This window comes from Rana temporaria, chromosome 1 (genome assembly GCF_905171775.1).
Source record: "Rana temporaria chromosome 1, aRanTem1.1, whole genome shotgun sequence".
NCBI classification, from domain to species: domain Eukaryota; kingdom Metazoa; phylum Chordata; class Amphibia; order Anura; family Ranidae; genus Rana; species Rana temporaria.
The window spans coordinates 204,139,511-204,163,362 of NC_053489.1; the positions used below are offsets into that span (position 1 = coordinate 204,139,511).

General features: G+C 45.5%; 1 protein-coding gene across 1 annotated transcript in view; it reads right to left on the bottom strand.

The window, feature by feature from the left end:
• The window catches only part of LOC120935757 (serine/threonine-protein phosphatase PGAM5, mitochondrial-like), a 31,436-nt gene extending 8,385 nt beyond the window's left edge, over positions 1–23,051 (bottom strand). Inside the window, exons 1-5 of the mRNA XM_040347817.1 lie at positions 22,856–23,051; positions 18,985–19,157; positions 14,767–14,892; positions 7,374–7,462; positions 1,673–1,803 (exon numbers count right to left, since the gene is read on the bottom strand). Coding sequence (XP_040203751.1) covers positions 1,673–1,803; positions 7,374–7,462; positions 14,767–14,892; positions 18,985–19,157; positions 22,856–22,998 — 662 coding nt within the window. The 5' untranslated portion in view covers positions 22,999–23,051. The remainder of the gene's footprint in view (positions 1–1,672; positions 1,804–7,373; positions 7,463–14,766; positions 14,893–18,984; positions 19,158–22,855) is intronic.
• Between the last annotated feature and the right edge of the window lie 801 nt (positions 23,052–23,852).

Sequence of the window (23,852 nt, forward strand, 5' to 3'; positions counted from 1 at the left end):
ATCTGGTGCAACCCTCAGAAACCAACCAGCTTCCATTTTTTTTGCCAAATCTTAACTGAACAAGTTAAAGTTAGCCAGTTTGCTACATGTACAGCTGTGCCAGATTCTGAGTGCTCCCTTTTGGTAAACTTACCTTAGTGCGCATGATCTATACAGTCATTTTAACCACTAAAGGGGTTGTAAAGGTTTGTTTTTTTATTTTCCAAATAGGTTCCTTTAAGCTCGTGCATTGTTGGTTCACTTACCTTTTCCTTTGATTTCACTTCTAATCGTCCCCCCCTCCCTCCCTTTGTCTGAATATCTCACTTCCTGTTCCACCTCAGCAAGTGTGCCCCATGTAGTCCCAAGGGAGGGGGGTGAGTATGCCGACTAACTCCCAGCCAGAACGGCTCAGATGATGGTGGAAAGCTTACTGAGGAACAGGAAGTGAGAAATTCAGACAAAGAAAAACAAACATTTAGAAGGGAAAATTAAAGTAAAACAATGCACTAGCTTAAACAAACCTTTACACCCCCTTTAAGAACTGAGCCCCCTTTTGGAGATTTGGCATTTACAAGTTAACAGTTTGCTAGAAAAATTACTTAGAAATATACTGTATTTGTGCAGCGGTCTTTGAAGCGCACTTTTGGGGAAAAAAATAAAAACGTTTGCATTAAACAGCAACATTAGCCAAATTTGTTTTAGATTTTGAAAAAGATAATGTTACACCGAGTAAATTGACATGTCACGCTTCAAAATTGCACCCACTCATGGAACGTGACAAACATGCATGTTTGAGTCAGAGGAGGTCTAGGGCTAGAATTATTGCTCTCACTCCAACGATCATGGCGATACCTCACACGTGTAATTTGAACACAGTTTTCATAAGTGGGCGCTGCTTAGGTATGGGTTTGCTTCTGTGCCCAACCAAGTCGAGCGCTTAAAAAAAAAAAAAAATTGACACTTTAAAAGTCTCACTTTTATTCCTATTACAAGGAGTGTAAACATCCCTTGCAATAGAAAAAGCATAACAGGTCCTCCAAATATTAGCTCTTTTGACTCCAGATCTCATATTTAAGACTAAAAATGGGAAAAAAAAAAACAAAAAAAACAAGAGCATTGGGCAGAAGTGACGTTTAACAATGCTACCACAGTGGTATGGAGACAGGTGGGGGCCATCTTCCCCCTCACTCTTCTCCATACCCAGCCAGCAATGGGTCCGGTAAGTGGGCCCCTGTCCTGCCGCCGATAAAGGATCTTGGAGCATATCTGCTGCAGAGACCACATTTATCTTAGAGGACCACCCCCTCTTGAAGACTGTACTAGGTTATGGTAGCCATTTGCTACCATAACTGTATTCCTTATCAAAGTAGCAACATATAACAATGGTGGGTGGTCCGTAAGTGTGTGCAATCGTTATGCTGTAGTGTTCTAGCCCACCCTGAACTTGCACCTCCAGTACAGCTAAAAGACAATCTTTGGTCACAGTTCTGGCAGTGTACTTTGGTGCAGCCAAATTACACAATACTCTCCAGCTTACAGGCTGGTGAAGCAATAGGCCTTTATGGACTGCATTTCCAACACCCCCTTTGACTCACAAAAGGCAAAAAAACAGCATAAGCTTTTGTGGCATGCAAAAATATTGGTTTGCCCTTGTCACAAAAAGTGTATGAGCAATGGCAGATTCCCTTACCTGCATACAATATAGCGGATAACATTATCATGGCAGACTATGATCTCATAGCTTTCATCCTTCTGTTCATAGTCCGCACGGTGAATAAAGCTTCTAAAAGCAGATTCTATACGTGGTCCATCATCAAAATACTGGAGGGGGAGGAGGAGAGATTTCCAGATTAGAACAATTAAAGTGACTTTACAGTCTTAAACACAGGTATACACTTACCTGCTCTGTACAATGGTATTGCACAAAGCAGCGCTAATTTTCAGAGGTCTCCTGCCAGGGTTCTTGGTTCCTCCTCTGTATGCCACTATACGAAACAGCTTCCTGTGGGCTCTATAGGCACAGTGGCTTAACCCTGCCACCTCGATTGATAGGAGCCAATAGACCCCACTGCTGCCTTTGTCGTGGGCTCTGCATTTACAGAACAGACAGGCACAGCATTGGATAGAGTAGAACTTAGTATTGGGGAGCCCAATACAAATGCTGCGACTTACCTTATGCAGGGAATGTATGAAGGAAAAAAAAAAAAAAAAAGTGTAGCTTTTACAACAAACCACATTAAGCATTTTAACAATGTACAAAACAGAAAATTTAGAATTTGAACTAGCTTGTACTTTATTCCCACATTTATAGCAAGCATACCTAAGCTGGCCATACAGATAGGAGACCTTGGCTCCTCCCCTCTGTAGGAAACACTGGGCCAGCTATCTTTAAATTTCCTCCTCCCCTGCTGGCTCCTCGGTTTTTAAAAGAGCACCCCCAGTCCACTGGGGAGACAACATATGATACATAGTTAATCACATTTCTTTTAAGGAAAGGTTATACATTTGGGTGGGTACCTGTGCTGTTGTGAAAGACCATTAGTAAGCAACTTCATTCCCCCCCCACCCCCATAGTATCAAGACAGCCACCTGATAAGCGAGCACATACCTTAGGGTGGGACTACAGCTTTTAAGACCTTGGGTCCAAAGGTCTGATCCTTTGATGACCAAAATGGTCCACCCTATAGAGTCTTACAAAAGTGGCAAAGCTGGACCATGTTGCCATTTTACAAATCTGTTCTGGCGTTGCGCCAGTCCTCTCCACAAGATCAGTGGCAACATCACAGGCAGTTTTTTTCTGATACCCTCTGGGATCTGCATGCCTCCCAACATACAAGCCTGCCCAATAGCCTCTTAACCACCTGGCTATGGTGCATTTTGAGGCCTTGTGCTCTTTCCCAGCCCCTAAAATTAAGAGGAATCTGTCCAAGTGCTTTTGATTCATCCAATCAATGTAGGACACCTATCCTGATGTCCAACATATGGAACTTAATTCCCTTTTCCCCTGGAAGAATTTGTACAAAACCAAGATAAATATCTTGGCCTCCAATTGAGTCCACTTTAGGCAAAAAGGCTGGATCCATCTCAACAATGCGATCCAGGAAAATCTGGAGAAAAAAAAAAAAAAAGGGGGGGGGGGCCTGATTGATAGAGGCCTCCATCTCAGAGGCCTCCATCTCAGACCCTTCTGTCAGTAATTATTGCTACCAAGAAGTTTTAAGTGTGAGCATCTTCAAACTGCAATTTTCCTGTGGTTCAAAAGGGTCCTCTGTCAGTTTGTAGCACCAATGACCAGTCCCATTTTGGAAAGGCTGGACCCTGTACCGTCCGGCTAAGGGTTTAAAGAGTCTAAATATCCATGGATTGGACACTAGGCCCCCAGTCTCTCCCCTCCGGTTTGTCATTGGGGGCTTGTTCAGGACAAAAAATAAAACATTTTTGTTCCCAAGGTATTTTTTGTTTTCCACCTTGGTGCACTAAAGCAGGATCTTGTGTCACCTCTTTGCTGTGGCTGTCCTAAGGCTGGTTTACATGGAAAGGATTTGTCCGTGCAACCCAGAATTTTCTCTAACCCTGGTCTAAATAGCAAGTCCCCTGTAAATGGGATCCTGCAAAGTGCCCCCTGCCATGTCTTTACCCACTCTTGCGGAGTTGGATATGGCAGAGGATCTGACTGCCATCTGTACCAAGTCCACCGATGCATCTGCGATATCTCTTAGGAGCATGGGAGGGGAGAGAGCATCTGCCCTTTTGCAGTTCCCTCCTTAATGTGGGCTTGTATCAGTCAGCCAAAACTATGTTTTGGGCCACTACAGTTACTGCCATAGCTGGTTTTAGGCTTCCCACAACTTTAAGAGGGAGTCCATTGCGTTGACATGACCCCCCCCCCCCCCCACCAACTTTTTTAAAACCATTAAAAGGTTTCTTTTCTGGATCCGGCCATTCTCTTGATTGCCTCTACCAATACCTCATGGACTGGAAAATTTCTCTTTCCCTGTTCTCCTTGGCCCTCATACCATTTGGTCATGAAGATAGGTTTTCTCTTTTAAACCTAGTGTGGTGGTATAAATTGCCTGCCCCCCCAGAGATTGTCTACCTCTTTCAGTGACAGTTTGTACTGGGATGGCTTTCTGGAATTCTTCCAGAGCTTCTCCCTCTGATTCTTGGAAGCCGGAGGCTGTGCCATCTGGGTCCTCCTCAGCCTCTTCTCTGTTACTACTGGAGGGCCTACACTAGTGGATGGCAATACTTGCATTTTTTTGGCAATGTTACCTGCTGTGTTGAAAGAGTAGTCTGAAGCTGAAACCCTTCAAAAGATTTTTTAAACAGAAAAAAGTTCTTTACTGATGCTGCCAACTCACTGCCCTGCTCAGTGGTATGTTTCTGTATCAGTTTGTTAATACATTCTCTACAGAGGGTTTTTCCACAGGAGTCAAAGTATAGTCTTACAGGAGGGACACCTTAGAGCTATGAGGGGCTCTGAGTTTGTCTGTTTTTTTCTGGAAGACAAAAAACCCACATGCAATAAAGAATTACTGGCAGGGGGAGCTCCACCCTAGGTTCCCCTTAGTGTGGCTGGAGCTGATCTCAGCTGGAGCAGTCTTGTCCCTTCCAACATACTGGTGCCACCACTGGAGCTTGTGCCTTCTCCACAAGAATTGCAGCCCCTCTCTGTGGCCAGAATTGGAAGCTGCAGGTCAACCAGCAGTGCCTGCCCCTTCCACCAGATGCGACCCCACCACCTGGCTTCCATGCAGTCCCAGAGCCCGGCGAGGTCTCTGCACTGTGTGCTATACCAAGTTGCTGCAGGTCCAGAACTGCACCTCCCATCTACCGCACTCGTTAGTGAAGACTGGAGCCCCGACCTCCACCTGCTGTCAGGGAATGTGGGGGGTGGCAATCTTTCACCAGGTATGTTTTACCTGGCCTGTCCAAAGAGCCTCTGCACCCTTTCAGGACTTTCTGCCTGAGCCTCCCTGGCTTAGATCTAGGTGGTGTATCCCCTCTGGAGGAAACACAAGGAGTCAGCAGGGGAGGAGGAAGTTTTAAGATGGCTGGTGCTGAGTTTCCTACAGAGGGGAGGAGCAAATGTCTCAGGTGGCTGTCCTGAAAGACAATTGGAGGAAATGCTCTTGACTAAGTAATTGACAGGACAAAAAAAAAAAAAAAAAATGTTAAGTTTCCCCTAGTCTTAAAGTGGTTGTATAGTCCAAGAGAATATTTTTGCCACCTGTAAGGCAAAGTGAGCCAGTATGCACTGCATACTAGCTCATTATGAAATCCTTACCTTAGAACGAGGCATCAGTATCTGCCGGTCCATGCCGAGAGAGATGACATTTTCCCCTCAGCGTGTCTTCTGGGCATCGTGGCTCTAGCGCTGTGAGTGGCTGGAGCCGCAATGTCGTCACTCCCACATGGGAGACTTCTTTCCAGCAAGCCAAGAATCCCCTGTGCACATGTGCCACTGCAGTCAGCGGCTCATTGCGAGGGGAACCTTTACGGTTTAGGAGTTTACCTACAGGTAAGCCTTATTTATAGACTTACCTGTACATAAAAGTTAAAAAAAAAAAAAAAAACACACACCACTTTAAGTAAATGACACCTAGCTAGTGGCAATTCCAGCCTTCATATATTAAGCCTACCTAGAGTGGGAAGTCTCACATGGTAGGCGATTGAGTCACTGCAGGCAAGTATGGGGTCAGTGGACAACTTTACTGCTCCTGAGCAGAGTGGGATGGAGAGGGTTCATACCTCTGACAAAGCACAAATGCCATGTACGTGACAAGTTGGTAACTTGTCTTGTTCTCCTGAAAGTGCCAATTTGTTCCAGAATTAAAACGATTTCATAAGCTACAGGACGTGTGCTGTCAATCTGTAGCCTTCTAGCTCTGTACTTAAAGCGGAGTTCCACCCTAGAAATTAACTTTCTATTAACAGCTTGCCTTTAATGTAAAAAAAAAAAAAATAAAAAAACCCCAGCATGCAGCTTTCCCTGAAAAGCAGGAAGAAAAAGAACTGGGCTTCACATGCCCACACATGGATACAGACACAACATGAACTGGAGGATTTAAGGCAAGTGTTTGCAATGACTTCTGGAATGATTGGGGAGCCATTAATACGTTTTAGGGACCATTTAATTTGATTCATTTTAGCTTGGAATAAAAGCCCGAACTCCATTTTAATGGTCAGCCTCTGGGACCATTAAGGTTTTAAACAAGATTAACCACTTGCCTACTGTGCACATACACCCGACAAAATTTTAGCTTCCGGCACTGCGTTGCTTTAACTGACAATTGCGCGGTCGTGCGACGTGGCTCCCAAACAAAATTTACGTCTTTTTTCCCCCACAAATAGAGCTTTCTTTTGGAGGTATTTGATCGCCTGTGCAGTTTATTTTTTGGGCTATATTAAAAAAATAAATATATATATATATATATATTTTTTACTTTTTGCTATAATAAATATCCAATAAAAAAAAAAAAAATGTGTATATATATATATATATATATATATATATATATATATATATATATATATATATATATATATATATATAAAAGTTCTCAGTTTAGGCCGATACGTATTCTGCATATTTTTGGTGAGAAAAAAACAAAACAAAAACGCAATAACCGTATAGTGACTGGTTTGCGCAAAAGTTATATTGCCTACAAAATAGGGGACATAATGATTTGTTTATTTACTAGGAATGGCGGCGATCTGCGATTTTTTTTTTTCAGGACTGTGACATTATAGCGGACACATTTTTGGGACCATATGACGTCCTGTCAGAACAATAAAGTATTCCGCCCGCCGTCATTTGACGGCGTGCGGTTGCAAGATGGTTAAAGGAGTTGTAAAGAAAAACGTTTGCCTAAAATTAATGTCAAGGTAGACAGAATAGTAATAGGTATTTGTTTTATAACAGAATCATTATTAAATTCCTTCATCTATATCACCTCCGGCGTTCTAGTTTCTGTTCTCATTCACTTCCTGGTTTGCGGTGCTTGTTCATGCAAGAACTACATTTCCCAGTATGCATTGTGGCATGCCCAGTAATTCACACCTCCTTGAAGTCTAACAAGTAGAGAGCGTCCTGCTGCACGTCACTGACCACCGCAGTAAAGCCTCCCTTGACGGTGGCGAGTTACAATCAGACAAGCGGGAAGTGAACAGAACAGAGAAGAAAGCGAGCAACTTCTGAGCAAGAACGAACAATGAGGAAGTGAAAAGAGGAATGTCTGCAGGTAAAGGATGCTTGTTATAAAAAAAAAAAAAAAAAAAAAAATATTCCTTTACAACCCCTTTAAATCAGTTCTTTATAGCTGCTGGCTATATATCCTTACAAACCTAGAATGACTAGCTGTTCAGTGAAGAGATTTCATAGGACTCACCACAGCATCTGGTTTCCAGTGCTTGCTTGGTGGATCTGGTCTAATGGGAGCCCCTTCTCTTAGCAAGTCAGAACCAATACGTGTCACACCTGTGAAAGAACAAGACAATTGATTGTTCACCAATATGGATGTACTACCAGCAAATCCCAAATCAGGTGCATGTACAATTACCATCACTTGCAGAGTGCACTGTGGAAATGCATTTAGCTGGTGTTTACATTTAGAATGAGATGGCAGCACTAATCTTTTGTATATTAGGCTACCTTTTGAAGTTCACCTGAACTAGAGGATGCCTGACCGCTCCACTGATCTAACACCCCCTGTGGGTTAGCCTGTAGGGCTTCACGCAGCCCCTATAGGGGGGGGCAGTGGGTTTGTGGTAAAAAAACATTGCATACATCAAGCAAAACTGCAAGCCATTTGTACACCATGGATAAAGCTAGTACTACAATTCTCAGTCTTTGCTACACCCCTGTGTGTCAGTTTTCCCCAGGTGAAACTTTGCTCCTGGGTCCCCCCCCCCCAAACTGGTTTTCCTAAGCACCATTAAAACCAGACCCATCAATAGAGCCCCCCCCCCCCCCAAAGACTGAATGAGGTTTAGTGGCTTGGGACACAGTCTTGTAGATTTCCTGTGGCACACGGTTTTCCTTCCTACAGAGTGAACAAAGCTGGCAATGCACAGTGAGGAGGACTCACTCCTATAGCCTCAAGCAAAACTAGGTTTTAAAAGCTTTGTCCCCCAGCTTCCTTACCAGCAATGACAAGTAGTGAGTTGCCATTTCAGTGTAGGGCAAAAAAAAAAAAATAAATAAATAAATAAAAAGCCAATGAGTAGAAACACCCCTTGATTACAGAGATTGACATGACATAGGTAGTAGGTATGACTTGGAATATTTAAGCCACATGGGAAAGAATCTTGACTGTAGTGGGACCATGCTCATCTACCCATTGATGTAACCAACTGTTGCATTGTTTAATAGATGTTCTGACTTCTAAAAGTCAGCTCATCATACCAGTTGGACGAATGCCAGGTTTCTTCCTGGGTCCAGTGTTCTTGTGCCAGAAGGTGACCCTGAGGTTTAGAAGTGGTGGGAATCTCACTGAAATTAGGTCATTGGGACTTGATGGGCTGGTCAGTAGGGTTGAAGAGCACCCCAGCCTTGTCATGACTGTTCTGGCCTGATCAGTATTTCAGGCTTAGTCTCCTTGTATGTGTAGCAGTTTTCAGTGCCTTCTGCTGCTGAACGGACTGGGCTGCCAATCACAGGCAGCTTCCAGTTTAGGCCTGAATAAAAGTGCATACTGTACAAGTGAAGTTTAAACACCAAGTCTTAAAGTCCTATAGGTCATCTACTGTAAAGCCCAGTAGAGAGGAAAAACCCATTTCCTTCCTATGGGAGTTTGCTTCTAGGCAAGATTGTGATTACTGAGAGCCTCATCTTTGCCAATACCTAGGCACAATTTTTCCTGAGAGATTGGAAAAAACAAAACAAAAAAAAAAAAAAAAAAACTTGACATCCAAGTTAAACCCTCAACATCTTCAAAGGACAGTTAAGAGTAAAAATAGGATTTTTTGTACTCACCGTAAAATCCTTTTCTCTGAAGTCCATGGACGGACACAGCTCCTTAAATCTTGACAAGTGGGTTATGTTCCCTGTTTACAGGAGAGGACTAGGCAGAAACATGTTAAATAGTTAAATACATGTTACATTAACAGAGTTGAACAGCCCCGCCCAGGGGGCGGTCCCTCCAGACATAACCCTCCTCACTGCAGCTTGCAGCCTCAGTTCGTAACAAGCAGTACAAACCTAAAAAGGAGGGGTGGGAGCTGTGTCCGTCCATGGACTTCAGAGAAAAGGATTTTACGGTGAGTACAAAAAATCCTATTTTCTCTTATCGTCCATGGACGGACACAGCTCCTTAAATCTTGACAAGTGGGACGTCCCCAAGCAGTGTCAAAAAACGAGGGGTGGGAAATATATCAGTAAAAACAATTTTAACTTCACCCCAAAACAAGCAGAGCTCCTCAACGGAGGAGGTGCAACTTTAAACAGCCGCCGGCAAAAACTAGCGGCTGAAAAAAACATCATAAGATGCACTCACAGCAACCATGTAAATTCTGGAAAAAGCGTGAACGGACGAGCAAATCGCCGCCTCGCACACCTGTGAGACCGACGCATGATGTCGGGAAAAAAAAAAACCCAGGAAGCACCAATTGCCCTGGTCGAAAGTGCCGTGACCGGAAAGGGGGGCCCGCCCTTAGGAGCATAGGCCTGTATGACGGCCTGCCCGATCCACCGAGAAATGGTGGTCGACGAGACCGCCAGGCCCTTTTGTGGACCAGACACCGACACAAAAGAGAGTCAGAAGCTCCGAAATGGAGCCGTAGTAGGCTGGTATACCCGCAAAGCGCGTACCACGCCTAAAGTATGAAAGGCCGAAACCTCCTTCGGAAGAAGGGAAGGTCGCGGGCGCACCATCACCTAATCCTTATGGGGGATCAAGCATGGCGGCTTGCAAGACAAGACCGCCAACTCAGAAACCCCTCTAACAGAGGTAAAGGCCACTAAAGGGGCCACCTTCTGAGATAGTGTCAAGAGAAAATCTCTCTGATGTTTCCAAAAGGAAGGTTCCTGAAGAACCGAGAGCACCAGAGTCAAAACTCATGGGGGAAGAGATGGGCCAAGAGGGGAAAGTATATGACAAACCCCTTGCACACAAAAAAAGGGACCCACCAGGGAACGGGCCGCAAAAAGGCCACTAAAAGAACACAGCCAAGGCTGAAATCTGCCCCCAAACGGTGCTTTAAGCAATTTTTAGATCCAATCCAAGCTTTAAAAACAGCAGGACCCTGGACATTGAAAGTACGCCCGTGGACGTCACTCCATCCCTTCGCACCAAGAGAGGTGCGACGGTAGATCCTCCGGAAGAAGACTACGGTGCCCTGTTGAGATGACCGAGTCAGACAGACCCTGGTCACCTAAAGTCTGGCTTCCAATAACCATGTTAAGCAAGTCAGTGACTGTACAACAGGAGGAAGTATGGGACCTTGAGACAGGAACCTCCTGCCCTGGCAATCGCCAGGGTGCCTCCGCTACCAGGCGCCCGATATCAGCGTACCAAGGACGCCGAGATTAATCTGGAGCGATTAGAATCATCGGGATCTCCTCAGCATCCACTCTGTGGAGCGGCCGAGGAAGCAACTACCATGGAGGAATGGCAAAAAATCACCGATACAGACAACACAGGGCCACCAGCGCGACTGACGCGTCTGTACAAGATCACTAGACCTGGCCACTAACTGACACCCTTGCGGCGGAGACAAGCTGCCAGGAGATCCATGCCATGTGAGGCTCACCTCCTGCAAGGGAGCCGAAACACCCCAAGCACAAAGACCAGTCGCCCTGGTCCAGCATCTGGCGACTCCAGTAGTCTGCCTGCCGGCATACCTGATGGTAGACTGAAGCCACGGCCGTGGCGTTGTCCGGCTGAAACCAGATTGGTCGACCACAAGGAGAAGCATAGCCTGATCGCCTAAAATAGTAGGACAATGAACAGTAGACAGCACCTGGTATTCCCAGGCGGTCTTCCACCAGGCACTAGCCAGGCCCGACCCTGGGTAGCTACCGAGACCAGACACATTCAAGGAGGTGTGGTCATAGGTCCACGCAAGTCCAGCGACTCAGGGCCGACTGGACCCCCCAGTTTTGTGAACCTCCAGGTTCACAACCCGTGAGCTGGCATTCGTCGTAAACACCGACCACTGGAGGAAGGGACAACTTCCCGGACCGAAGAGTCGGGAATCTCTGTCACCAACTCAGAGAGACTCTGACTAGGTGGCGCACAGGAATCTAATGATTTCAGAGACAAGAGATTTTTACCACCTGGACAGTAGTTCCACTGGAAAACCAGGGTGTGGAACTGGGCATACAGTACCACCTTGAAGGAGGCTACCCACAGACCCTGAACCAGCAGGCGCCCGGAGAGAAGACCGATTGCGTGATGCCAATACCTTCTCCGCAGACTGAAGAGTCTGCAATTTCTCCAGGGGAAGAAGGACCTTTGCCACTGAGGAGTCTGGATCAACACTAGATACTCCAACGCTGAGTCGGAACCTAGCATGCCCATAATTTGAACCCTGGGTCGCACACATGTAGGGCAGGCTTGCTGCCACTGAGCTACACTTTCTGGCCTAAACGTTTAACATCCACCCGAATCTTCGGAGGGTCTGAATGGGAATAACCCATCCACTAGGTCGGAGACAGAAGCTGCTCTCAGAAGAAAGTCGTCAAAGTAGCCAATGAGGCAAAGCCTCGCTGTCCCAACAAAATTCAAATAAGTGCGAGCTCCTAGCTGAAAACCCATGGTGCTGACGCCAGATCAAAAGGGAGGGCCACAGGCTGACAGAGACCCTTCTCTCATCACGAAGCACAGAAAAAAACACTGTGACATGTGCAAAACGGGACATGCATGTATGCGTCCCTGATGTCCGAGGACGTCAGGACATCCCCCAGATGAAGCGGAGCTACCACCGAACAAATGGATTCCATGCGGAACTACCCGACGTTCACAAAGGTATTTAGGGCCTGAGGCCCATAGAAAACCCCAAAACTCTCGTCCTGCAGGAAAGGTAAAATTACCTTGCAGCTTAGCAAATCCCACACTGCCCAAGGCAGACCGACGTGCCGGGAGGGGAAGACACAAGGACAGAACTTTGTTCTGTGGATAGGAGGAAACCCTATCTAGTACTCCGAAGAGACCACCTCGCAGACCCACTAGTCGGAGAGCAGGGAGGTTTCACTGAATTGTGAACCTGCAAGCCGCCCCTCCCACCTAGAGACAGGGAGGGAAGGCTATATACATTGGCAGGATTTGGGTGCCGGCGTGATCGGCTTATGCACCCAGGGACAGATTAGTCCCCCAGCTGGGCCTTTGACGGCCTGGGAGGGTTGCCCCTAAATAATACACACACATAGTGTGTATGTATATTATGTAGGTGTATGCACACATGTCTTTGGAGGAAACCGGAGTACCCGGAGGAAACCCACACAGACACAGGGAGCGACAATGCAAGCTCCAGGCAGATTGGCGTCAGTGTGCAGATTGGCGTCAGTGTGCAGATTCGAACCAATGACTCTTTTGCTGCCAAGTAATGGAGTTAAGCACTACACCACCGTGTGCATAAAACCATTCTGAAACAGACGCCCTGGATAACAAGGGCGCAGCATTCAATGAAGCATCACAGACCTATATGAGGCCCTGGACCAGCTGGTCCGCTAGGCTAATAACCTCAGGAGAGAGTCGGTGCTCCTCCACTGTCTGGTGCAAAATGCTCACTCTGAGTTGTATACAGCACTAGGGGTCAGGACTACTCCAAGATGGCCACCGAGCGTTCAGAACGCGGCCACAGGAAAAAGGCCAGCACAATGTAAGCTGCGCCATAGCGTGGCTACGACAAAATGGGCGCCAATGGGAGTTTTCAATGTAATTGAAAAATCTCCCAAAAAATAGCGCCAGCGACCACTGAGACCCCAGTGTAGTGGCCACAATAGGCCGCAAGCCAGACCCCAGCATGGTAAACATGGAACGGGTCAGTACTTCGGATCTTCTATCAGTCAGATCCATACAAGTAGGGGTTCCCGCCCGGCGGTGAGGGACTACAAAAGCCCTCAGTGGCTTTTCTCATTCCGCATCTCAGAAATTATCAAAGAAGGGCACAGAAGGAAAAAACCTACACAGCGGTCTGATTTGTGTGATCCAAAAAAGACCGAGCCCTCGGCGGAAACCCAGCTGCACTATGCAGCTTAGGAGAGTCCCTTGCAGCAGTAAAAAGCGCACCCATAAATGCCTTATTCTGCCTTTTTTTTTTTTTTTTTAACTAGGTACCTAGTCCATGGCTCCATAACAGAGCATTCCCCAGGGGATAACGGGGGAAGGGGGCACTCTTTTACCGCCCGCCCGCAGTCCACCCCCACCCTGGCACAAACTGTGTCCAGGACTAACAATAAAAACTCTGTGGGAATCACAGGTGCTAACACCTGCTGCCACCACCAGCATGTGGGGAAGGACCCAGATACTGACTCCAATATTTACATATAGTGTGTATTATAATATGCACACCTGTCCATACAAATAGACAAAAGCTCCTAGAGCCCTATTCAGGGCCTCCCACCCACTTGCTGCGCTGACCAGGGGTAACCAGGGGACTCCCTCAGGAGGAGACTGCCCAGCGCTGCCTGTGAGGAAAAGAACCGTGAGGTAACTTTTGCAGGGACCTGTGTTTAAACAGGAAAAGCCTCATAGGGCTGTTTTATTTAAGGATAAGACACAGATACAGCATAAAAAGCAAAACCATTACAGGTGTCACCAATCAGTCAGCGTCTGCTGAAGTATAATCATAAACATCTGTGCTCATCACAGGGCTTTTTACCTCACAGGAAAGCCCAATACAAGCCAGATAACACAGTCCCCTCAGGAAGGCCCCCTCCCCCCTGACAGCGGCAATGTTAGCAATGCAGCAAGGGAAAGGAGCAGGGAAGTAAGGGGAAGGGACCCCCGAACCCCAGGAATGCCCAGCTGTACCAACCCACCGAAGCAGGAGGGACTGTACTTACCCGTCCGAGCGAGGACTCGCTGACGCATTCCTGACAGACCTACAACCGCAATGGAGGTAGCTGTCGGCCCGGTCCACTGTGATTGAGGCAACACCACAGCTCAGTCATATGTGGACCTCGGAGCAAAGCTCACCGGCCACCTCAGGAGTCATGAGGTATGGCGTGGCAGACCAAGCCTCTTTGCAAAGGTGTGCCCACGCTTGCTGGTCGGACTGAGTAGACTACAAGGATCTATAATATCCAGCCTGTCTCTCAGCCAACAGTTGAAAGAAGATTCTTCAAGAAAAAGTAAAGTAAAATAAAATAAAATTTCTCCTCAGGGCGCTGGGCCCAAAGGGAGCCATACGTCCTTCTCCTTTGCTAGGCAGAACGAAACTGAGGCTGCAAGCTGCAGTGAGGAGGGTTATGTCTGGAGGGACCGCCCCCTGGGCGGGGCTGTTCAACTCTGTTAATGTAACATGTATTTAACTATTTAACATGTTTCTGCCTAGTCCTCTCCTGTAAACAGGGAACATAACCCACTTGTCAAGATTTAAGGAGCTGTGTCCGTCCATGGACGATAAGAGAAATACTGTTTACCAGTTAACTTACTACTCATCTACATTAGGGTCATTTTAGTTGCAGACAGCCATCAGGAGAAAGGCACTGGCTAAGGTGTAGTGGGAATTAAAGCCATAGATGACTCAAAGCCTATACTGAAAGTGGAGATAGAATCGTTTACTCTGAGGCTCAGCTTTTTGAACCAATGCCAATCCAGTCATTCACTTCATACGTACCATCCAGATGCTGGCCAATTATTTCTGATGTCTCTTTGGCCCTTTGCATTGTAGAGTAGGTCAGCCCATTGTACGTGAAACCCAAATTAGCAAGGCGCTGACCAGTTAAATTAGCCTGCTCACGACCTAGGAGTATGAAGAAAATTCTGTTAAGGTATGAAAATTAAACAAAAATTGATGGGGGTGGGGGCAGGGCCGTCTTTACCGCAGGGCAAATGGGGCAGGTGCCCTGGGCCCTGTCACTGTTGGGGGCCCAAAGCAACCCCCTTTAAAAAAAAAAAAAAAAAAATTTATTTTTAAATAAAAAAAAAATATTTTTTTAATATATTTTTATTTTTTATTAAAGGGACAATTTTTTTTAGGGGTCCCCAGGGGCCCGGAGGCCCCCAGATGGCAACCCCCTATTTTTTATTTATTTTTAAATAAAAAAAAATATTTTTTTTTAATATATTTTTATTTTATTTTTTATTAAAGGGACAATTTTTTTTAGAGGTCTGGGGGTCCCCAGGGGCCCGTAGTTCCCCAGGGCCCCGGATGACAACCCCCCTTTTTTAATATATATATATATATATATATATAAATAATATAAATGTTATTATTATTATTATTATTAAAGGACCCAGAGGTCCCCAGGGATATTATTATTATTATATATTATTATTATTTTTTTTATATATATATATATATATATATATATATATATATATATATATATATATATATATATATATATATATATATATATATATATATATATATATATATATATATATATATATATATATATATATATATATATATATATATATATATATATATATATTTTATTAAAGGGCTCAGAGGTCCCCAGGGCCCCATGTGGCAAACACCCTTTATTTTTTTTATAAATGTTTATTTTTTTTATTTGTGTTTATATATTTTTTTTTATTTTTTTATTAAAGGGCCCATAGGTCCCCAGGGCCCTGGATGGCAACCCCCCCTTTTTTTATAAATGTTTATTTTTTATATATATTTTTTTATTTTTTATTAAAGGGCCCAGAGGTCCCGGATGGCAACCCCCTTTTTTTTGTAATTTATTTTTATTAAAAAAAAATTATTAAAGGGCCCAGAGGTCCCCAGATGGCAGCCCCCTTTTTTAAATATATGTTTTATATATATTTTTTATTTCTTTTTTTCTTTTTATTAAAGGGCCCAGAGGTCCCCAGGGCCCCCGGATGGCTACACCCCTTTTTATATATATATTTTTCTTTATTTCTTTCTATATTTCTTTTTTTGTAAAGGGCCCACCGCTTCTAAATTTGCGGCAGCCCCCCCCCCCTGCTTCTCAATTTCAGGCGGCAGCACCCCCCATCCCGGTTCTCTGCTCCAGGGGGCCCATGCCTGAAGCTGTGTAAGTGGCCCCATAATTCCTGATGGCGGCCCTGCCGCCCGTTAAGCCCCTGTGCTCCCCACAAATCAGGCTGAAAATCATCAGCGGCACGCAGCCAGTGACAGTGCTGCTTCCCTTCCCAGTGTTTTAAAATGTACAGCACCCCTGGCTTCCCTTTAGACGTGCACTTCTCCCTTCCTGCAACTGGGTGCTGCTTGTATATAAAAGTGAATTAGAATGTGATTTTATAACATCCCCAGTTTGCTCTTCCCGAGGCTGACTTCTTCATGTCCTGCTCCTCAAGGTATGTCACTGTTTGCTAATCTATATTGTAAATAGAAGTTTTCTGTAGAGTGTGCCCAAAGTCTTTATAATATTTGATGATTCACTGCAGGTCTGGTCAGTGTTTTCAAAAGTTCCTCTATTTTACACATGGCATGGCATGGGGTCACAGCACCGTCTGTCCATTCTGCTTTAGCACCATGGGACCCCATGCCATGCCATGTGTAAAATAGAGGAACTCTTTAAATCACAGACCAGACCTGCAGTCCAGGCTGAGTAAGGCCTCAGAGCACATGGCATTACTGTCTGTATTTAACTGCTTGATGGGCTTATTTTGGGCCTGGCTGGTTCACATGTATGTGTTTTGGCGACCCACATTTGCGCAGGCACAGCAGCCCATTCATTTGAATGGGCCGCCATGCCTGCGTTTCCTGCAAAGAAAAGCGCATGGCTCATGTAATAGGCTGCGCACACGGCACGCCTATGCCCATCAAGCACTGAAATACAGCACTGTCTGTCAATTCTGCTGTCTGCTGTGACTTATCTGCAGTTCCCGCACTGTCAATCTTGCTGCATTTTTAGACGTTTAGGTCACGCTTTTAAAAACACAGTGCGTTTGTGTGTGCAAGAACTGCAGGTAAGTAGCATGGTGCAAAAGCAGAATGGATTTCAAGGCAACTGTATTTTTAAAATGCTGAATGCACCTTTTTTCTGCAGGAAACAAAGGCATGGCAGCCCATTCAAATCAATGGGCTGCTGTGCCTATACAAATGAGGGCCGCCAAAACATACATGTGAACCAGCCAGGCCCAAAATAAGCTGGAGGGGGGCCCAAAAAAAATGTTTGCCCAGGGCCCAAGCCATATTAAAGACGGCCCTGGGTGGGGGGTAAATCTTGTTTACAGAAAGTTCATGTAACACAGTACAAGAGAAATCCCAGATCTGAAGACCTTTTCATGTGGACTGCCTTGCTCAAAAATGAGATCCCTAGATTTCCCAAGATCTCACTGGAAGGCCCATAACCTTCAACAGGGAAAAGCCAGAGTAATGCAAGAATTTCCCAATTCTCCAATGTGCAATTTTGTTATGCGAATTCAGCATTTTACATGGGGGCACGAACTAAAGGACAAGTAGACCTTTAATTTTGTCAAGTCTGTTTTTAATGTAAGCAGTATCCGTGAAGACAGGCTGCCTGAAATAAATGACCGACTAGTCATGCTACCTGCAGTAAAGGAGTGAGCCATGTACAGAGTGCATGTGCAGGGGTGCGCTGTGTACATCCAAGCACACATCCTCCCAGAACTCAAAGGCTTGGAGTGAGTTTGCAAACAAAAAAAAAAAAAAAAAAAAACATTTCATCAGTGTTTCAGACTAAAGTTTCAAGGAAGTCTTAACCGCATTTGGGTTTAGTACATGTAGCACCCCCTTACTTTTAGTATGGGAGAGTTATTTTGCTCCCATTCACAATTTTATTAAAATTGTGACTTCTGTCATTCCAGAAAGGTCCACTGGGTCAATCTGTGCTCCAGGGATGCATTACCATCCCTGGCCAGCAGTTGGCACCAGTGGGGTTCTGGCAGAGTGAGTTTTTTACTCAGCAGCCAATTAGAGGAGTTTTTCCCCTCGGAAGGCATGCTGGGGAAGGGTATATGTGTGACAGGTGTCATGTGTTCTAAAATCTTCAGGGTGCGCGCATCCATGGAACCCCGCCGGCGCGCCCTCCAGGCCAAAATTGCAGACTACACAAACCCTCATCCGGAGGTAAAAATGGGACTCCAGAAATCTACTGGGTTCCCGGTTCTATTGAAAGGATTCCAGGCAGAGTGCCGTCTGATTCGGGGATCTGGTGACCGGAATGCTGACAGGTACGCTTTGCCTTCACCCGGTGACCTATGCTAACATTCCACTGGGAGGATTTGCTCTGTTCATCCATCTAGTTCTTCTAAAGTAATTGGTCTGTGGCAGAGGCCCTAGAGCCAGGTCTGTGAGAGACCTGTTCCTCCCAGAAAATCCCAAGTGGCGCTTCGGCTGCCAGGCCTGTGAGAGGGGTCTGTCCGGGGGCACTTTACCCACTCCAGCTAAGAGTGGCGACGAGTTGCAATTTAGTACTCTATTGGCTGCTCAACTAATATCCAGGCCTAATACTGCAAGGTTCTTTTCCTCCATCAACCTGTTCTTCCCGCTTATTGTTGATGTTGGCCTGGAAATAAAAGCATTGGAAAACCCTTTATTCACTGTCTGGACATTCGCTCACTGTTTTGGCTCACTGCTATCACCCCTAGACACATTGCCGGGTAACTTAATACGCCGATCCCAAAACAATCAGCGGCTCCTTCGGGGGTTAGCGCTACATACATTTAGCCACTTGTTGCACAGTCTCATTTTGAGAAAGGCTGGTAACTGAGTAATGGAGGCACAGATTCTTGAGAGGTGGACAAAAGGGAGAAATCAAAAATCATAGGAAACAAGTTGTAATGGCCAGACACTGACTAGATTTCAGCATGCTACAGAATAACCTGATGCAGATCAAGACATACAAATTGCATGCAAGTGGAGCAGAACACCTACCAAGTTGCGTTAGGACTTTTTCAGAGTCCGTTTCACCATTCACATTGTACTGTCCATGGCGAACAAGGAAAATATGACGCCTGGCCTTTGCTTTATATTTTTTTAGTTGGTTTTGCAAGTCAACCCTATTTCCTTTCAGGTCATTTAGATTGATCAGAGACATTGGTTCACGTCTACAAAGAAAAAAAAAAAAACAGTTAGTGTCAGTTTATTCAGAGCAAAAGAGCAGCTACAGCCGCCCGCCCCTTTCTGGGGCACATTTGGCTCACAGGTATCCTGTCCCCGCTTCCGGGAGCCTCGGCCACGCATATTTGCATCACTGCTCAGGCTCCCTCCAGCCCAGTAGGAGAGAGGAGCAGAGCTTCGCACATGTACAGCAGGCAGGCCCGGACTGGCCATAGGGCATATGCCCAGTGGGCCAGTTGTGGCCCGCGAACAGCCCTCGGTGGGCCGCATGTTACAACTCCCCAGGGGTGTACCAAGGGGTTGCAGGCCGAGAGGGGATGGCCAGTTTACCTGATAGCAGAGATCCCCCGCCACCAACACAGCGCCAGATAGAGAGATGAGCAGGGCGATTTCTCCCCTTGCTGCCCGCAGGACCAGTTAGAGGAGCTGCTTCTACTCCTCCTGTGTCTGTCCCGCCCACTCTCCCCGACAGACACTGTTCTGCTGCCTAAGGGATGTGGGCAGGAATATTCAAGATAAGCCCAGCGAACAGAAAGAGTCTCTCATCACATTTAGTCATATTCTTGACTAAAATGCCATTTTGAATAAAATAGTATCAATTGGGTCTGCAAAAAGGTTTTAGTGCAGGTGTCCCTATATTTTTGGTTATATAGTGTACATGTTAGAACAGAAGCATTGTTTTATAAGCCAATTAAAGGGGATGCCATTGCATACAATGACTGCATAGAGGATGAACCAATCTTTAATGGACACCTTTAATGTTCGCTGGTGAAAGTTGTGTGAAAATGGGCCACATAGAGCGCCACCCAAAAGTGGGAACTCTACTTGCACAACCAGGTACCCACTTCCAGGTCACACAGACCGCTGTGAAGCTGAAAGGCTTTACTCCCTTACTTGCCATGCTAGCGACTGCACCCAAAAGCTGACTGAAGAATCAGTTTGGGTAAAGACATCGCTGGATCCCTGGTAAGCATCTCCATTTTAAAAGAGTCAGCAACTATAGTACTTGTAGCTGCAGAATGTTGGGGGGCTGGCCATCGATGGATCCAAATTTGACAAAATGTCAAACCCAGCAGAATATGAAACCACATCACTTCCTGTGACATGTAATCAGCCATTCTAGAAAACTACACTGTCATTGCTGACACCCCGCACTCAGAAGGGGCTAGACATTTTTACACCCAATTCATGCAGTTCAGACATGAACAGTAAACTCTGCTTATGTAGTGCAAAACAGTATTTACAAGTCCCTGACTTTGATGTTGAATTTTAAAAGGAGCAGCAATACTGCAACATGAAAATAGTGTCAAAGACTTGGAAAAACTGTTTTGCACTATACAAGCTCAGTTTACTGTTAAAGATAAGTCTGAAATGCAAGACTGGTGGGTGTAAAAAAGATGTCCACTAGCACCTTTTGACTGCAGGCCTAGCATGGACGAATGCAGGGTGTAGCAAGATCGCCATCAGGTGACAAATTCGACCTTTTTGGGACAAAGGTTTTTACATAAATAAAAGCTGACCATTGTAAGAGCCCCTGTTAGTGTTAAAGGGGTTGTTACAAGTCCATTTCAGTGGTTCTCAACTCCTGTCCTCAGGACCCACTAACAAGCCAGATTTTATGTATTGCCCTGGGGAGATGCAATCACCGAGCAGCAAATATCTCTGTGATGCATTTCAGTTATCATGCAAACCTGGCCTGTTAGTGGGTCCTGAGGACTGGAGTTGACACACGAAAAGTATTTTATTGGAAAGAAAGCATCAATGTTTTATTAAGCTGGCCATACATTATACAATGTTCTTATTCAATTTCCTTTAGATTTACCTTCAACCACGTAGTGCAAGGGCCTGCCTGCATACAAATGGAAAGGGAAAGGGTTTAGGAAAAAAGTATATAAGAACATTGTATGATGTATGGCCAGCCTTACTTGCATATGTAGCGCCCCCTTACTTTTCAGTACGGGCGCTACGCTACAGTTAGTGGGGAATGGGAGGATTAGTTTACTCCCATTCATAGTTTATGGAAATTTAGGCTGTTGCCAATTTCAGAATTTGTCCTGTAGGTCAGTCTGCGCTCCTGGGGTGCGTTATCACCCCGGGGCGGTAGCTGGCGCCAGAGGGGTTCTGATAGACCCACCTTCTCCCAGCAGCCAATCAGAGGAGTTCTTCCCTCGTTGGGCATGCTGGGAGGGGATATATCTGGGCAACCGACTTTGGGCCGCCCTGTTCTGTGCGGGGCCCGAGTTCCAGGTGCGGTACCCACCTTCAGGGTACGAGCATTCATGGGCCCCGCCACCGTGGCCTGCTCTACTGAGGTTATGCACCATGCGGAGCCTCATTCCAACCTAGCAAGGGGCCCCAGCGACTGGCTGGGTCCCAAACCCTATGCTGAGAGGATCCTAAGCCGGGAGCTGTGCGATGGGGAATTGGCTCGGGAGAACCTAGAACCAGAGGTTGTCCAGGTGGCCTAGACAAACCATCGGGAATCCGGTCACCACACTGCATGACAGGTATGTCAAGCTGTCAGTGGGTGATATTATCTGAACTGACTGGGAGGATTTGCTCAATCTAATTTCACAAATCTCAAATTGTCAAGCCTGTGGCAGAGGCCGGTTCCTCCCAGTGAATCCTTAAGTGGCGCTCCGGCTGCCAGGCCTGTGATAGACACCTGTCCGGGGGCACTTTACCCACCCTGATTGTGGTGGCGACGAATTGGGTTACATTATTGCTGAGAGCAGGCTTGCTCTCTTTCATATCCAAGGTTCAATACTAAAGTTTCTCTACGCTCATCAACTTTCCTCTATTGTGTGCCATGTTGATGTTGGCCATGTTGGGCCTTGGAATAAAGCATTGAAAACTCAATTGACGTCTGGACACTTGCTCTTTATTCACACTCACAGCTATCATCCCTAGACCAAGTCAGTGATCTCCATATCCAGTGGCGCAGAGGGGATTCTCAGCTTAAGGCCGGCAGACGCCGGACCTTGCCAAAAAGTAGTGTCCCGCGCACATGCAACAATATCACGGCTCCAGTCACTCACAATACTGAAGCCGCAATACCCGGAAGACACATTGAGGCAACATGTCAGCTACCTCAGCATGGACCAGGTAAGTTACCAATGCCTCATTCTAAGGTAAGCATTTCATAATGAGCTAGTATGCAGTGCATACTAGCTCATTATGCCTTTTGCCTTACAGGTGACAAAAAAAAAAAGTTTAAAATAAATTCTGGGACTATATGACCACTTTAATGGACAATGGGGGTTATTTACGAAAGGCAAATCCACTTTGAACTACAAGTGCACTTGAAATTGCACTGAAAGCACAGTTGCTGTAAATCTGAGGGGTAGATCTGAAATGGGGGGGGGGGGAGCTCTGCTGATTTGATTATCCAATCATGAGCAAGCTAAAGTGTTTTTTTTTTTTTTTTTTTTTTTTTTGTGTTTTCCTTGCATGTGCCCCTCAGATCTACAACTGCACTTTCAGTGCAATTACAAGTGCAGTCTGCACTTGTAGTGCAAAGTGGATTCACCTTTAGTAAATAACACCCAATATCTACTTTGCCCACTATAGCAAGGTTTCAAAATAAACAGTCTGTAAATGGTCTCCACAGTCACACAGCCCTACTCTATAATAATAGTAGCAAACATAATTCTAATCTACAGTCAGCAGAGAAAACAGAACTCACCGGTCCCAGTTGTGGTCCCAGCTCCTGGTGAAGGCTGGTGGCCATGACACAGCACTTACGCTTGAGGCTTCCCCATTGTGGTTCAAAACTGTTGCAGCAAAAAGTGCTGCTCCACCAGCCAAGGCAACCCTGCGCAGGAACATGGTAACTTCTCAACAAACACACCAACACTCAGAGATGTCTGTCTGCAGGCCTTATATAGTAAGGTACTGTGGGAGGAGTCTGTCTGCAGGTGTTAGATGGTGAGGTGATGAGGCTTTGGGTAGGGCCCATTATCAATATCTAAGCCTACCTTAAAGGGGAATTTGACTAAGGCTGGCCATACATGTTCAATTTTCTTAGATTTACCAAAAACAATATAATATGAGGTCAAAACTAAAACAACACTTTCAACTGTATCCAATTAGGCAGGCCCTTGCACTACATAGTTGAAGGTAAATCTAAAGAAAATTGTACAGAAAATTGTATAAATTTAGGCCAGTCTAAGGCTCCATTCACACTAATGCTTTTTTTGATGCATTTTGCAGAAATGCAAGGAAATTTTTGTAACATGGTTTCCTATGGAACATGTTCACATCAATGCTTTTTTGTGCCTCTGCGTTTTTGGAAAGGGTCAGGGACTTTTTTTCCAGCAAAAAGCAGCGTTTTGCATGCAATAGAATTCAATGGACCTGCATCCAAAACGCATTTTGCCGCGATTTGCGTTTTTTTTTTCAACCTATTTATAGCTGGTTGTTAAAGGAAATGTAAAAAAAAAACACGCAAAACGGAAATCGCAGTAAAATCGCGGTAAAATTTTGTTAAAAACGCACGTCAAAAAACGCAGCAAGCACCGCAAAAAGCATTGCAAAAACGCTCAGAAGCAACCTGCATAGGTGTGAATCGAGCCTAAAAGATGGGTGGGGGGGGGGGGGGCGCTACCAAAAAAGTTAGTTGTATTATTTTCTAATGCACCCACATTAATAAAAAAAAGTGAATTTGTTTACATGTTTACATT